The 17193-nt window shown below is 37.4% G+C and overlaps 1 protein-coding gene across 2 annotated transcripts; it reads right to left on the bottom strand.

Moving 5' to 3' along the window:
- On the bottom strand, positions 1–17156 carry LOC124153826 (kelch domain-containing protein 2-like). 2 transcript variants are annotated; one of them, XM_046527200.1, is made up of 9 exons: positions 16953–17156; positions 16722–16813; positions 16558–16646; positions 16317–16470; positions 10069–10413; positions 7488–7603; positions 5819–5967; positions 3015–3073; positions 1–720 (listed from the first exon to the last, which is right to left on the bottom strand). In XM_046527200.1, the coding sequence occupies exons 1-9, from the start codon at positions 17064–17066 to the stop codon at positions 603–605; spliced, it is 1236 nt and encodes a 411-aa protein (XP_046383156.1). In that variant the 5' UTR covers positions 17067–17156; the 3' UTR covers positions 1–602. The 2 variants fall into 2 exon arrangements, with proteins under 2 accessions (XP_046383156.1, XP_046383157.1); XM_046527201.1 differs by having other exon boundaries at positions 3015–3067.
- Between the last annotated feature and the right edge of the window lie 37 nt (positions 17157–17193).

The following is a 17193-nucleotide window of genomic DNA, read 5'->3' as shown; positions in this document are numbered from 1 at the left end:
TTTAGAATTTGACATTTATTAACTCCCATAGAATTAGCTAAATCTAATTAATTTGATGGCAAAACAAAGAAAGTAAATACACCATATATGGCCATGTTAACCCAAGCCACTTGCAATATTCACACATGACCAGATAATCAACCCGATGATTACTGGATAAATGGCTGCAGATAATTAAAATCCATTGTAATTATGTCTGATCCATAGAGGAGGCACAGAGATAGGTTGACAAATATACAATAACTATACAAAAATAAATATACAGCATTTACATCACATTGTAATGAATAAAACAAAACATACTCTTCCTTCTGAAGAAAAGTAAATTCTGATTATTCGGACAAAATACTTGTAGCACAAACAGCTGCACTCATGAAATATTCTCCATTGCACTGTATGCTATGAACCACATTTTAGAAATTTTGCCACATTTCAGATCTAAAACCTATGGAAATATAACAGATCCAAAACATTATTTTGCAACCAAATGATGACACACATTTGGTGATTGATCATACGTAAGTAGTCTAGGTTGGGCAATTCTTTACAACCATTTCTGGAGAAAAACACGTTTAGGGAGAGGTAACATTTCATTAATGACACTACCTCAAAGAGCACTGTTCAACTCGAAGACGGAGCATTGCTTGGAGAGTTTCAGGCAACCAGCACCAGTTTTGAGAAAGCTGTTTCTGATGCTTGAGTATTTCATCAAGACACAACCTAAAATAAAATATAAAAAAGCAAATTAGATCAAAACATAGCCTGGCAATTATGTACCATGCCATATTAAGATGATTATTAATTCCAAACACACTCTCTAGTAACTCTGTTTCGAATGAGAGATATGTTCTAATGAATCCTTGTACTGATTAAATTTAAATAAGGCAACAACTGTAAACTTGAAGAATGATTCAAAAAGATGATTCTAATAATTCAATTCATTTACATAAATAACTCATTCATGACAGGGAATTTATCAAGGCACATACTTGATTTCTTATTTAAGTCAACACTGCCAATTCAATTTAATGCGTAATTTTTGCCATCACAGGTTATCTGTTGACTTCCAGGAAAAGGGTCTACGCTAAAGCCTTAAAGGTCACGGGGGAGAAATGGAGCGGTGGCCGAGTTGCAAATGAATAGCATCAACACATAAAAGGGTCCACTGTAGAATCTCAAACACAATGGCTTCATTCCCTCCCAGCTGTCGTAGGCCCTCTGCATCTCAGGAATACAGTTCAGCAGTAGAAGGTGATTTCGATAGAGCCATACAGAGTAAAAACCAAGAGAAAAATGGCAAAAAATAGGAATGTGGGTAGAAAAATCAAGAAGTTATCAAGAAAAACCATAAACCTAGAAAAGAAATTGAAAGAGGTCAATTGCCTTGAAAATGGAGAGCGTCAAAGCAAGATTATGCGGAAGTTTAAACTCACGATGCCTTATTCTGAATAAAGACGTTGTTAAAACATCAGTGACCTCAGCTGCACTAACTTCAACCAAGCGGTCAACACGTACCGAAAGTTCATAGTGAATCTGTACAAAAAGACGAGGGTGGTAATCACTCCGGGACATTTAGTGAAAGCTCCAGTTGGTTCCAGAATTTTAAACAGCAAGCAGATATTTTCAGAGCAGAGATATCAGGGGAATCTGAAAGTGTTGATAGCAGTCACCGCAACATTTTCTGATGAACTCCAAGCTGTGATTGAAAGTGGCACCTTTGCCCCTCAACTAGTTTTTAATGTTGACGAGACAATATTGCTTTGGAAAAGAATGCATTCTCGTTCATTCATTTTCAGCGAAGGAAAACCTGGGTCAGGTTTCAAGGCAATTAAAGACTGTTTCACGTAGCTGCAAATGCCTCGGAGGACTTCAAATTAAAATGATTTATCATTTACAAACTCTGCTAGCTATGAAATGGCATTCAAAGTAGCATTTGCATGTCATTTTGATGAGCGACAAAAGGGCCAGGGAGACTCAATAATTGTTTTTAGACTGGTTTGAAAAATTGTCAACTGCTGGCAATGCATTACGAACTCCTGAGATAGCAGATGTTAGCCCACCCGCACGACAGGAGGGAATTTCAAAAGCACATACGAATTTTTTTAAATGTGAATAAAAGTCTTTGAATGCGTGCCTACTATCTTTAAAGATATTTTAAACTATAAAATGTATATAAATAACATATTCTAAGGCTATTTATGGGAATATAATGGTTTAGAAGAAATTAGTTACCCAACACCTATGCTACCAGGAACGCATCCCTATCTTCCCAATGTTAAAATGCTCTCTTATAACACAAATTTGTATAGCGCATAGACCCCAAGGAAGACATCCCTTGTGCTATACAAGGCATGGGTGTACAAGCAAAAATTAAATTTTCCAGACCATGTACGTATGTATTTTCCAGACTATGTGTGTATGTAAAAATAACACTCTTGCATGTAGACTGAAGTACATAAATGCTAAATGCATAGATGCACAGTCCCTGACAGAAAATTTTTACCATCCAGGAGCCAAAAATTCTATAAGACTCAAGTTGACCACTAATTGGCTATGCCGTTGAATTTTACCACTGGTGCTGAAAACAACACTAAGGGCATAGATTGACACCTTCTTCCTAGCCTGTTGAAAAGGTTTTTGAAGCCTGTCCTAAGACATTTCACTTGCAATTCTAATGGAGGAGCGACCTCAGGCTGAGGCACTGCCCGCCTACCTCCTTGTATCCAACTCCGTGATTCTCACTTGAGCAGTGGTCAAGACCCATGAGCCCTCATTTAAAAATAATACAGGTCAAAACGTCCTCCTCAATGAGCTAAAATCCTTTTTGACTGGCTGGCAAATACCCCCTCACTAAATGCTCAAGAGTATTAGCTGTTCTCCGCAGTGAGAGAGGGATTCAGCAGCACTGCCAATTCTGCGTCAATTTTGGATTTAGAATATTTTTGGCCCCTGGGTGGTATGATTTTTCTTTCTGGGACTTTACATCCACAATTCAGAAAACAGGATAATCTTACCTTAGTAGTGACTTAGGTGTGAAATTTAACACAAAAAGTTCCTCCGCATGATCCTGGAACAAAAAAAGTAATTACAACGACAGACAGGATCATAAATATTTGTAGGTTAGAGAATGAATTTATACACAGACCGTTAGAGAGAGACAGTATTTTAGACAGTTACAAATTAGATCTCCAGTCTATTGCCTCCCATCAAGAGTCCTCAACCCCAACCAACCCTCCACCACTTCAGCTCACTCTCACATACTGCAGCCATATAATTATGCACCCTGTTTAAACCATTTAAAAAGTCTAGCTTGATATTGCCTACACTAATGGTTTTCCTGTTGCAGGGAATACACGAATATAAATAAATTATCACCTATTGAAATAGGCTGAGGTGTAAGTTTGGTCTGATCTGATCTTCACTAATTTACTTTGAGAATAAGCAAGGTAAGCTTAATGCTTAGGGATCCAAAGGAATGATATAATTACCCCCAAAGATATGCAAAGGTCAGCAACCATTTCACCAGATGATAGATGTGAAATAATATAACAAGCTCCTTCCTTTGTATATAAAGAATAAAATAGAACTGTGTCTTTGTGTAACAGAATGCATGTGCTTATGTACATTGAAGTCACTTGTATCAACCTGGGTCCCCTGTATACAGGCAACACACAATACGTATTGAGTTATTTAGTTATTTACAGGAAATGCAGTTATAATAAAGCATACACAAGTTGATTTCAACATCCTCTAAAATTGAAATAGCTCATCTGAGGCTTAAACAGTTGATGCCTTCCAAAGGGATGATTTTATGAAAGTTGATTATAGCTGATGCCCTGAATTTTCGGCAGTGAATCATTGTAGTTCGCAATCATAGTGACCAGGTGATTGGGGCATCAATTGTTGCTTTCATCCTATTACCTTGGTCACTACCCAGCATTCCTTCACCTCCTAAGGGCAAATTTGTCATCAAACTGAAACTCTGACATCATCATGTACTTTTCGAGCGGGCAGCAACTTTTCTGAATTTTCATTTAAAATTTATACGTCAGAGACAAGTTCAGCACCCTAAGGTTACCAAAAATTTTCCAATTTGAGTACTGGCTGCATTGAGACATGTCTGGGTAATGAACACGGTATCATAACTGTGTTGCAATTGCACTCACTATTTCCTTCAAAATATCATTCCAACATAATTTTAAAAGAGAAAGCATGCCATTGTAAATTTTAGAAGGAAATTTTTTATTAATATACAATGAAATTCTAAGCTGAAATCATTGGCTGGAAAGTGCATATTTAACCTTGAAATCATGTCAGGATTCAATATCTGAATTCTACTGATTCAACTGATTCTGTTTCTGATTCTGAACTGAAGTTCAACAGATTCAGGCTTCAATTGGTCGAAGTTAGACATATTTAAATAAATAAAAGATCGTAGCACTTTTCCACAAGATTTTTTAATGCGTACAACACATTTCGGCTCACTGAGCTATCATCTGGTACAAGACGCTGCCAAACATTTGAAAATCTCCTTTCTACCCTTGAGAAAGGGGAGGATTTGGTATCTTTGAAGAAGGGGGGGGAATGGGTGTACAGAGTAGAGACAGTGGGAAAAGAATGAACAAGTGTTTGTCACCCAATTTCCTTTCCTTAAGATACCCTTCCCAAAAACAAATGGTCAAATTCTTTCTTCACCCACCCCTTAACTGACCCCAACATCCACAGGATTTTTTCCCGTCCGCCCACCCTCTCTCCGTATTGTGTTGACCATTTTCTTTTGCTAGCAATTTCCTCCCGGTACCCCCCCCCCCTAATTCTCACTCCTTCTCAGCTAAACTAAAGGGACTCCTCACCCCCGCCTCTTTTCCTACTTACTCCTCTCCCTTTCTAAAGACACACGGCCTCTCTTTTTACCCTAACCCCCCCTTTCTTCAATCTCCTCAACCCTCCTCCCATTTTTCTATGGTTCTTCCACCCCACGTGTCGTTATTTTACAGTTATGACTAGAGTCGCCCTTCCAACGTGGGTTCCCCACATCCCGTAGCTGTATCTTTTCCCACTGTCTCTACTCTGTAAACCCCTTCTTCAAAGAAGTTAAATCCTCCGCAAATCCCCCCTTTCTCAAGGGTATAGAGGAGATTTTCAAATGTTTTGCAGTGTCTTGTACCAGATGATGGCTCAGTGAGCCGAAATGCATTGTACGCATTAAAAAATCTTGTGGAAAAGTGCTACCATCTTTTATTTATTTAAATCAACTGATAGACATGAGAAAAGCAAAGTTGATAGGACTAGCATTTTAACCATACAAGGTGCCTCTATATAAAACAAACAACAAAGAAAGGGTTTTGACCATTTTTGATATTTTTGGTGCTTTACAAGAATATCTGTAAAAATCATAATCTTTTGTTAAAAGCCAATTTTGCATTATTTACTACTACCTTTGCCAATTATTTACTATACTGCTTCACTTCTATTAACACTTAATTTTTCCAAGTCTTAATTATAGACAGTGAAATGGTTAGGAAAACAGAACTATATCAATTATTATTCCAATGGAGTAGATGCTCAAGTCATAGAGGAAGTATGACAATAAAACAAAGGAAATATTTCATGGAAAATGATAATGAATGGATTATTAATATAAATGTTCATATCATCCGCTTGAGTGTTTCCCTCTTTTACTAAAGATAATTGGTGCTATACTGCATTGGCAATGATTTATAAATACTGGCTGTCTACCTAAGAAATCACAAGTTTTTAAAGTATGTATGCATAGGAAATTGAATGAATCTATGGTCAGAAATATGAAGGTACTTACTTTTCCAGGATCTGTAATACTATGCTTATGGCCACCCATTATGATCAAATCTCCAGTGTTTAAAAATGAAGCCCTGTGCCAAAGCCTTGGTCTACCATCACATAATTTAATCCAATTCACCGATGGAACTTCTAAAACCCAGCAATCTTCTAAATAAGTAGAAAAAAAGTAGCTTTAGAATTAAGGCAAAAAAATAAGCTCTTCTCCTATTTACACAAGAGTGAAAGGCAATCATAGAACAATACCATTCTTATGTAGGTACTCAGGAAGAGCAAACATAACAGTAACAAAAGTTATGCCAAACTCTTCACTATATTGCATGGCAAAAAATGAAGTGCCAAAATCCAACAGGAATGGAGTTGTGGATGAAAGCAAAAATTACCAGGCATCACATGATGTGGCTCTGTAGAAATCATTCTCAAAGTTCAATTACCCATATTTAATAAATAATTGAACCTAGCTAAAATTTTACACAATTATTTTACACATATACATATTCATTCCAAAATGAATGTTCATTGCAAGTTTAATGAAAATCTGAGCCAGTATGATCTTTGCTTCATTTTGTGATATATGTTATGGATTTTAATAGTTTTCTTAACTTTCCCAGATTATGTTCCCAGAGATGAAAAATAGGGAGCAAATCATCTGACTCCTTGTTAGTCAAATCTAGCAATAGATCATATAACTCCACCTATAAGTCACTTCTTCAATTGCAAATTTACTATGGAATAAAGTTTCAACAGTCTGAATTATTGATTCTACTTTCCTTTCAAAGCCTCTGATTTTAAGCACACATAAAAGAGATACCAAGGATTATCATCGGAATTGCTGTAAATACGCTGAAAAATAACCAATAGCATAGGCATGTGCAACCAAATATTTTTCAATTTCACTGCATATTTTTTGTTTGCTTGCAAAACACAATATGAGTAAAGTAGGTTTAGAGACATTCAAAATTTTAATTATGAGTGTACATCACTGGTATATCTCAAATATGTGCATGCTAAAATATTACTACATGGTCCCCAGAAAGGGAACTTGGTGGTAATCGAACAGCATTGCGGATAGTTATTTTTCAGGATAACTCAGGCAAGAAATGTAGATACTATCTCCCAAGTCACACCCATTTATAACATACAAAATAGTTTTGCTGAGATATACAAACCAGTTCCACCATCCAAAAAAAACAACAACAAAGCTGCAATTGTTCAATGACTATGACAATATAGTAAACTCTCATCATTATGAATTTCATGGGACCGGAAAACCGAAGGTTCGTAATAACATTTCTTTTATTATAGATTGGATAGGCCATTTCGTCAAGAGCAACGAACTTCGTAATAATGATTGGTTTAGGATAACAAGGTTGTTCATATTACGAGGGTGTACTGTAATCTACCATAAGCACACTGGGATGTGGGTCAATGAATGATGTTAAGTGGAGAAGCTTAACACATCAAATTTTATCAACTACCTTACATACCATATTCCTCCGAATATAGTCCCCCCCTAATTTTGAGGCTTTTAGTTTCGGGAAAAAATTAAAAAAATGGGTTTGAATATAGTCCCCCCCTTAACTTTTATCACGGGCATTTTTGGAAAAAAAGGGGGGATTATATTCAGACATATACGGTAGTTTATAATCAGAATGATACATGAGACTTACTCAATATAATGTTGTGCTGGTTGAATCCGCCATACAATACAGCTTTTCCATCTTCTACAAATGTGAGGCTGTGCCATGAGCGTCCTTCTGGATTTGCTTGATGACATTTTTTTAAGCTGTAACACATTAAGTCAACAATTTGAAACAGCAATATTTTCAGAATTTATATTAAGTGCCACTATATCAACTTGCAGGAGATGCGACAAATAATACTGATCAAGAACTGAAGGAAAGATTACACTAAATGAAATAATAGCATAACAAGGATATCTCTACAGATAAAAGCTGAGAAGATGTAAAACAAATTTCTCACCAGGGTGAAATATTATTACCCACTCTTTAACTAACCACTTATGTATTCCCAAGAAGGCCTGTGAGTCACTAGCATTCACTAATTTCCCGCAAAAAAATGCATAATAATACAAGAGAAATAAATTGATAGCCTAAGAGTATAAAGAATTGTGACCTGCTTCTTATAAACAATTACCAGTGACATCAGCTTTAAATATGTTCCCTGCGGTATGATCCACCACTGGGTAACACCCATCCTCTGTACCATGTGACTGCGAATTTATCATTTTTATTAATTTTGCATAGGTATATTGCCATTTAAAGAAATGAAAAGTTAGAGACCTAAAACTCAAGTATACTCTATAAAAGGTACTCTACGAAGCAAAACCGGAAGTTAGGTGAGACACACTGGTGGGTCACATTCTCACCAGACTCAGTAGCAACACGAAAAATGGCCCCCAATCTCGAGCTTGGCCCAAAAATTATGATCACAGAAAATCTGCATGCATGCAATTTTGTGTGAAACGCATACATTCTGTGTGTTACACCATCCCCTCTCTGACATAGCTTCAGAATCGAGTGTTACAATAAAGCTGAAAAAATTGGCATTGGTGCCACTTGGGCAGAGCTCCCAGGTTTGATACTGGCCTCAGTCTATCGCTCAGGAGGTGAAAGTGCAGAAATTTAGGAGTGCTGAGCCATTGTAATGCCACATACTTGAGATACTGTGGTTAGAGAGCCCCAAAATAAAGGGCCCTTAGCGTAGTCCCTATCTGCAGGGGGTCCAATAGGACGTAGTTTCCTTCATCAAAGAAAATGAAATGCATTGATTGCTATTCGTTACCCACCATTAGGGTTTTCATAATATACAAATTATTTGGTTTTAGAAATCCCCGTTTAAACGAATGGCAATGGTCAATTTTAACCTCATTTGAAAAAGGCCAGATTGGCGCCCATGCGATTCCACTCCACGTGACGTCACAGGGACCTAGTTTCTACACGAGAGGATAGGAGTTTTACATCGTCTGAGATTACCAATGCATGCATGAGTCACAGAGCTCAGGGAAACATCTCTTAATAATCACTTATTAAAATTGTCTAAGGTCGGAAAGGTTCCTTTGTTTGATAAGGTAGTAATAATCCATATTTAAGCCAAGCGCTACCTGCTAGCACGGTACTCTGCTACCTGCTAGCAGCCTGCGTTGTATATCAGTGCTCAAGCCTCGCCTCAAGGTCACCTCACACGGCAGAAGAGGGAACCAGAAATACGTCACACAGACTTTTCCCATCATTCCTACTTAGCCGTCGCGTTTTCGCGCATTTGAAAATTTTCACTTTTCGTTTAATCGCGAAACATAGATATTGTCATTCAAAAATCTAAGAGCGTGAAATGCGTACTCCAGGAGTAATAATCTTTCAATTTAGGCAATAAAAAAATAATAGGAAACCACCCTATTGGCGGCTGACCCACGTTCCTTCTCCCCCTCAATCCACTCCTATTAAAGGAAGGCCCCCGAGTCAAGCACCACCTCAAGGCAGTGGTTAAAATGTGAGCCTACATGCGACCCACAGGTGGGTCACACAGCGCAATACGGAGTATACCCATGACCCACCTGTTGGTCCCGCCACAGTCTTAACCCGGGAAGTGATAGTCAGCTCTGCAGCGAACATGTTAAGGTGGTTCTAGGTTCATGCCTACTTTCCAATTTCCCTGACTTTTCCCTGATTTATTAAAATTTCCAATTTTGACTTTATATCAACTGGCAAAGTAATTGTACACAGGGATTTCATGGACAAATGCAGCAAGATTCACTGTGAAATAAAGTGAAGCAGTAGTAGTAGTGGGAGAAACAAAGTCGAGAGGCTCCAGCCAGCATTATAAGTATAACACACGCTGCAATGCAAGAATCGCCACAAAATACCCACCTCATTGATCAAGCACAGCAAATCAACCACAATATTCATCTTTTTGCTGCACCGCTGAAGTTTTTCCTTGACTATAAACTAATTTTCCCAATATTTCCATAACTTTCCTGACTGGTAAAAACCCTTTAGTACACTACCTTAAGTGCTTCACTAATTTTTCCATGACATTAGGGAAAAGTAAACTCCCAATAAGTATCTGTATAGTCTATATCACATCTTTACATTAAGAATGAAGAAGTATAGTGTTTATAAGCAAAGACAGAGAATAAGTCACTGCAACTACTTCACAAGCTGAAAATTAAGTTTCTCACCGCAAGCTTCTAAAGTTAAACGAAGTCACCTTGACTACATTTTGTATACTTACTCTCCACTCCAATGCATTGTTTCCATGTCTAAGCAGTGTAGATCATTCATTCGGTTGTATTTCAGTCTCCCTCCAAATAAATATAACTTAGAGCCACAAATGTCAGCAGCATGTGCTGCTCGTGGAGAGGGCATTGCTCCGGAAGTTTTCGGCCACTCCCAAAGCAGCTCCTTTTCTCGCCCCTTCGAGAGGAATTCTCTGCAGTTTCGCACATCAATCGACACCAACTGGTTGTTCCATCCTCTCTGAGGGTGAGTTTCCATAAGAGAATGATCGGGAACAAAGTCAAAAGTTCCTGAGCTCCATATATCAGGTGCAGGCCCAAATCCACCAAAGAAATAAAGCCTGAAATATACAGTAGAATTTTTCATCTGACGAGAAACACAAAACTTTGGACTTATCCTGTTGTTTCTAGTGAATAAAATAGATCTTCAAATTTTTTTTTATTATATCACCTCAGTAGAAGAACCGGTTTTCCCTAATATGTCATAATTTCTCAAATTGTGCATAGTTTCCATGCCCAACAAATACATATCTGTTTTTGACACTTGCAATAAATTAACCATCCCATGACCTCCTTACCTCCAGGCGGATGCAATTCAGTCATTTCAGTCTCAAAGAAAGTCTAGCGACATGTGAAGCAATCCCAAGTAAACAGCTACAAATTTCCATGCAGGTACCATGATTCCTAATTAAATTAAATGAAGAACTTTGTGCTTTAAAAAATCTGAGATGGTGGGCGTGGGACCCCCCAAAAATTGGTTGAGTGGACATGGAATGACCCTATTACTTTTTGTGGGATTATTTACTACCATATGATGACTTATTTGCTAAAAAATTAAATTCAATCGAAATAAATATTATTTTACCTGCAATTTAGCCCCCAAAATGGAATTTTAGAAACGGAGGCAAAAATGAGTTGTGTTGTGCGGGTGGTCTATACTCTAATTTTGTTGTTAATTCATAGACATTGTTTGAACCATAGATTTTGCCAAATAAAGTTCAAATTTCATTTTCATAAACCCTAAACATGTATCCAATCTTTGATTTTATCCATTATCCCATATTTTCATAAAATTCGTCGTCATAGCCGTTTGATTCTGAAATCAGCCTGATTTTTCGTGAAATTTTAAACTTTAGAGCTCGGGCGGCAGTGGCATACTATCCGATTTGAAAAAAATTTTGTGTGCAAGATCCTTATATCATTTCACAACTTTCCCGCACAGGGCAAATTTGATTTGGAAAAAAAACCTTTTTCCGGCCCACCCTAGTATACATATATGACTGGCATCAAATGTAGTTTCAAATTGATATGCGGGTAGTTTATTCTCATTTGAAAGAATTCTTAAGAAAGATATGTAATGCCCCTCCCATATGCCCCTTGATACCCTTCCCATGGGCTCCCTGCTGAATCCTTCCCATACATATTTTACAAAGAGATTTAACCATTATAGAATAACAAGCCAAGACCTATTAGCAGTGTTACACAGATGTATGGTTTGCCAATTGATGGCTACAGCACTGAGCAAAATGATTAAAGTAGTTTAAAGCAGGGATGGTAAGTGAAACGAAACGAAAAAATTTCGTTTTGACCCGGAGAGAACCAAAATTACTAGTGATGGGTCGGTTCGATTCCTCGATTCTTCGATTCCTCGATTCTCGGCCAAGAACCGGAATCGAAAACGAGTACTTGCCAAGGCGAAAAATCGATTCCGATTCCAGCAGTACTTCAAACAACAAAATATACGACCGCATTTCCAACAGTCATTTGAATTTTCGCGCCACGTAATCGTAATAACAAAACACATATCTTCTTGGGATGTGCGAGTACTCGAAAATTCAAGTCGATCGAGTAGTTGGTACTCGACTCGAGCGTTTCGAGTAGCATTACGGATGTCGAGTCGAGTAGTTAAGGCTACAGAGCTTTCGAGGCTAGTAGGTCCAGCAATCTGCCGACAGGAAGCGCTATCATGAAACTCGTGTATTAATGCAGTTTTTAAAGCCGATAAGTCATTCTAATGCCTTGGCCTGGTAGTTTCAGTCTGCCGAATACACTATTGTTGTTGTCGATGTAGGCGCCGAATACCTTTACGCCAGCCGCGGCGGCCGATCGTCTTCCTAGTTCCTACCCCGCGCTAACTGGTCCGAAATCGGAAAAAGCTTGAATAAAGTCCAAAATGACCTTTTTGGGGATAAAGACTGGAAACTCAGCGTAAATACTCATAAATCATCAGCAAATATTGATTTATATGCCATTTTACATAATTGCGAACCTTTAGTGAGATACAGAGGCCCAAACATGACCAATTTTTCAATGCCACACGAGATATCGTTTTTCCTCAAAATCCTTTGAATTTGTCCAAGTGGTTTTCCGTTGATATGAGTTTTGTGGAATAAAAAACGCAATATCCCTTTGATCTGGCGCTTTGCCTATACTTTCAATGACTTTTGAAGATTTTGGCTCTCATCTGTCTGGTTTTACAACGCAAAATGGCCGACCCGTTTTTCACGTGGAATTTGACATTAAGTAGACATTATCTTTCGTTTACGAAAAATATAACTCGGAAAATTTGAACCACAATATAAAGTAGAGATTTTTAAAGAGTACTAAGTAGAAATCTTGAAAAAAAGTTTGCGACGAAGGAAATAAGAACGATTTTTCAATCGCGCGTCAAGGCTGACCTACACGCCGCGGACCTCTGAGGCTCGGTAACTGGGGCCGATTTTTAAGTTTTTTAAAACATTAGTCCTGCAAATCGTCATTTAAAGCATGGATAATCGTCTTCATTGACTTAAAACAATAAACTGAGGATGTTAAAAAGGATTATGTATAGATCGACTAGACCATTTAGCGCATTACTCGAGTGAAAATACTAAGGATTGGATATTTTTCGGAACCATCCCGCGCGTAAGAAATATGCCTCGGGTATTGAAGTAAAGTGAAGAGATTAAGTCAGCATGCTTAAGAGAGAGAAAAATGAACTGTTTCCGTGAAAGGCAACAAGCGATACCCTTTTTCCCTTTCCACCCTCGCCGAGGAGAGTCGCACGGTAGGCGGAGTTTTCACCCCCACAAGGCTCTTTTAGCCTTTTTTATTACTGCGTCCGTCCGATGTAATATTCATTTGCAGCGTTTAGTTTCTTTCTTGAACTTAAAAAAGCAAGAGATTTTAAGGTTGATTGAATGACGTGAGAAGTATAGCATTTTTTTTGGCTCTACAAAACTAAAGTTTAGTTCTATAGTTGTTCGCTTCGTCCACTTGGATTCCATTAAGATTCAAGATCCAACAAATCGTTGATATAATTTTTAATAAAAATTCCAAAGTCTCCAAAATCTTGCAATTTTGGTGGGAAAGTACTTGCCCAATAACACACCTGTGTAGGAAAAGGCAATTTTCTGCAGGAATTAATACTGTAACATGGAGAAGTCAAAACTTGCAAAAGATTTGGCTGAGCATGTAGAATAATTGGATTTTCTGCTTGAGAATTTGAAAGGGCCAAATATTACATGATTCATACACGTAGTATGTAATCTTTATTACAGCTATGAAAATTCCTGTACTCAGGGCTCTCCCTTGTAGTTTGGATATATATATATATGTTGTCGACATATATGAGTGCCAATATTCTAAAGTAATACCTATCATGTAACACCACTTTTCAGGTATGTTCTGTTTTGAAATTTAGCTATTATATTTTAATTACATAGCAATGATATGAAAGATTCTTTTGTCAACTGACTCTTTCACAGAGTAATATTTAAAAAAGTAGTTTTCTTGTTGCCTGGAATTAATTGATATTTTTCTTGGAGCCTATGGCATCAGAATCGATGGAATCGGTATCGGTAGAATCGGAATCGAAATGTCAGAATCGGAATCGGGATCGGAATCGATAAAATTTTGGAATCGACCCATCACTAAAAATTACGAGGCTTAGATTTAGTTTTGTTTCTGCACGAAATTAAAATCACCACGGAGTGTGCTGACCAGGGACAAAACTTTTCTCCCGGGAACAGAACTAAATTTATTGAAACCCCACCACTCATAGTTAAGTTTCGATCCCAGAAGTTGAGCCAAGGGGGATAAGAGGGAATAATTTCTACCCATTTCACGACAGAATGTAGAGAGCTTTAAGCATTTAGCTTCGTTATTTTGAGACTGAATACTGCATTGCACATTAAGGGTGGAAAAGTGCCCCATGCATCTAGACGCGGTAGGGCAAACCTCCACTCCATTCAACCATACTTCATACTCGGTGTAGGAGTCGAAACTTATTTGTTCAAAGGTGAAGCAAGTGGTCCCTCCGGTGTAAAACATTACCTGTGTTTCGTTTCGTCCCAGAGGTTTGGTTTGGTTTCGACCCACAGCAGTTTTGATGGCTTTTTCGTTTTAGTCCCTGAGTTTAGCTCCCCGGGTTTTATTCTTTTTCGTTTCAACATATCGCTCCTGGAAACAAACCTATTGAATTTTACTGGTTTTGTCTTTAATTTAGTTTCGACTGCCATCCCTGGTTTGAAGTCTCTCTTCTCTTAAAGTCTTTGAAAATGACTCTAGATTCAGGAAAGATAGGCTATATATTTTTTAAATCTAGTTAAAATTTGAATTTTTACAAATTGGCTTTAGCTGTTTTCATCAGCATGACTACTAAATTCTTAATAATTTTAAAAATATTTTACAAATAATACAAAACATAATAGAAATGAGTTTTTCACACATTCTGAAGATTATTTTTGTTGGTACCTTCTAAGGAGTAACTTTGTGAAAATCTATTACAGATTTACAATTTGAAAACAGAAGTAATCAAGTACATAATTTAATATTACCCAACTGATTTAAACACACGAGTGTTTTTCTCACAAGGAAATAATGCACATCTTGAGCTTGGGAGAGTCATACCTATGTAAAAAATTAGAATTCCATGCGGAGGTTTCAAGCTATAACGTTCTAAAAGGTCGCATTTTCAAATTGGCAAAAAGCTGCATGGACCATCAATAGAAGGGTTGTCCCAAGGTATTCTTACAATGCAATAGTAAGTCTTCTAAACTTGAGCAGAACATTTTTCTCCCAGGACATTATCTCACGATTGGAGCGTAAAATTATTGGTTAATGATTGACCCTTCAACTGCCTCATTGGACTAGCAAAAAATAGCAAGGGTTTATATCAGCCCATATTGTTTTTTAATAATTTCAATTTTTAAATTTACCTTAAGTTATAAAAATAATGCCGATTCAGCCATCACAACTCATAGTCGTCCGCCCCACATGTCCTAAAGCATGGGGAAAATTCTATATGTATTGAGTACTAGAAGTAATTAAAAATTTGAAATATTGCAATTTCCTCATCATCATGCCTTCAATTAGTTGCTAGAAAGGAAGATTACTCTTTCCTGCTGGATTCTAAGAGTTCCCTAAAATTCCTACCACCAGTTTTAGTATAAATTCTGTCATAAATGGGCGTGGCTCACCACATAACTATTGTGAGTCAACCATGTTTTGTTATCCCCATGATACCATAGGCAATGAATTCAAATCGGGTGGATTCTAAAGACAGAAATTTAAAATAATAAACATAAAGACATGAGTTATGAAGATGAGAATTCCATTTCAACCAATGGTACCAGTAAAGTGTGCAAAGCACAAACGTCAAGGGAACCACCCATATAGCAACGAACCTCTCAGAGACGTCTCACTATGATCTCGAATGTCTCGAATATCGCAAATGTCTCAGAGATGTAATCGTGAGCCGTTCAGGAAATTAAAAAAAAAAACTTATTTAAACGCTATCAATGCCTTCCATACATATTTTTCGGTGCAATTGCGCAGTTTTGATTATTAAAATCACGGCATTTAATGTGGGTTTCTTATTTTCAAAAGGCCATCCATCAAAAATTCGTCGCTAAAAATGATCGAGATAAGTAGGTCACAACTGTATAATTTGAATTTAATTATTTTTTGCCTACATTTTTAAGCATACCCGAGTACAAACTCTTATGAGACATCTCAGAGACTTATCTGAGACGTCTCATGAGACATCTCATAGACCATTTTTTTGGACATAGTGACATCTCAGAGAAGTCTCAGAGATGTCTCTGAAGCTCTCAGAATGTCTCTGAGACGTAACATGCGATATTCGAGACGTCTCAGAGACGTATCCGAGACGTATTTCTGCTGTGTGGGCAAGGGCTTTGTCTGACATAAACCAATAAATACCACAATACAATAGAGTGATAAAGATATATTCCATCCTTACCTTCCCTGGTACTCCCATCCAACGAGTTTATCACAAGGAGAAGGAGCAACACCTTTAGGGAACAGCTGTTTCCAAGTCATAGTGGTCAAATCTAGTCGAAGGAGCTGGTTACTATTCCCTTCCATGACGAAATTGTCACTGACGCCATGATATCCTTAAATTAAAGAATTATTGGTAAGGGTACTATAAAAATGAAATACTAATTATTCTCATGAAACAATCGGCAAAAATTGATCATTACCACCGAACACGTATAAGAAATCGTCGTGCAAAACACCACATGCTCCAGAGTTTCTCGGAGGTGTGTCACCTTTCGTCAATATAAGTGACCTGAAAATCATATCATTAAATATAAAACGGCACTGAGAATAAATTGGCATATCTCAAGGAAAAAGTTGTACGTACCAAATTTCTGTGTTGATGTCATAGGCCCAGAGTTCATTAGTGTTATGATAGACACATATTTCACGAATTCTTGACCTTTCTACTGCATTTTCCTAAATAGGAAACACAAAAATATACTAAAACAAAAAGGATCAAATAATGGGTGAGCCCAAATATCGCACTGCATCAACATGAAACGGGTACTACAAAAAATTAACTTAAAATGAAGGACAAGTTGTATTGCAACATTACCATATAACCGCCCCAAACTAGCATGTATTCCTTGTAAAGAAAGGTTATGTGGCCACTACGATGATGAATTTTGTCATGCATGGTGAAAAATGGTACATAAGTTTGCGAGGACATGTTACAATATTATCCACGATATTAGCGACGATAAAGCAATTTAGCCAACCTAAGATATTTTCGTATTGTTTACTATCTTCTTATCATGAGATGATGCATTTTATTCCTTTCATATTTGATTAGTCCT

This window comes from Ischnura elegans, chromosome 2 (genome assembly GCF_921293095.1).
Source record: "Ischnura elegans chromosome 2, ioIscEleg1.1, whole genome shotgun sequence".
In the NCBI taxonomy this organism is placed as follows: Eukaryota; Metazoa; Arthropoda; class Insecta; order Odonata; family Coenagrionidae; genus Ischnura; species Ischnura elegans.
Note: the sequence above shows the minus strand (reverse complement) of the source record. Positions and strands in the feature narration are given on the sequence as shown.

Coding starts and splice junctions, on each gene's coding strand:
- LOC124153826 (XM_046527200.1), bottom strand. CDS start 17,066: ATGTCCTCGCAAACTTATGTACCATTTTTCACCATGCATGACAAAATT. Junction 16,647..16,721: donor GACATCAACACAGAAATTTG/GTACGTACAACT, acceptor TATGATTTTCAG/GTCACTTATATTGACGAAAG. Junction 721..3,014: donor ACACCTAAGTCACTACTAAG/GTAAGATTATCC, acceptor ATTTTATTTTAG/GTTGTGTCTTGATGAAATAC.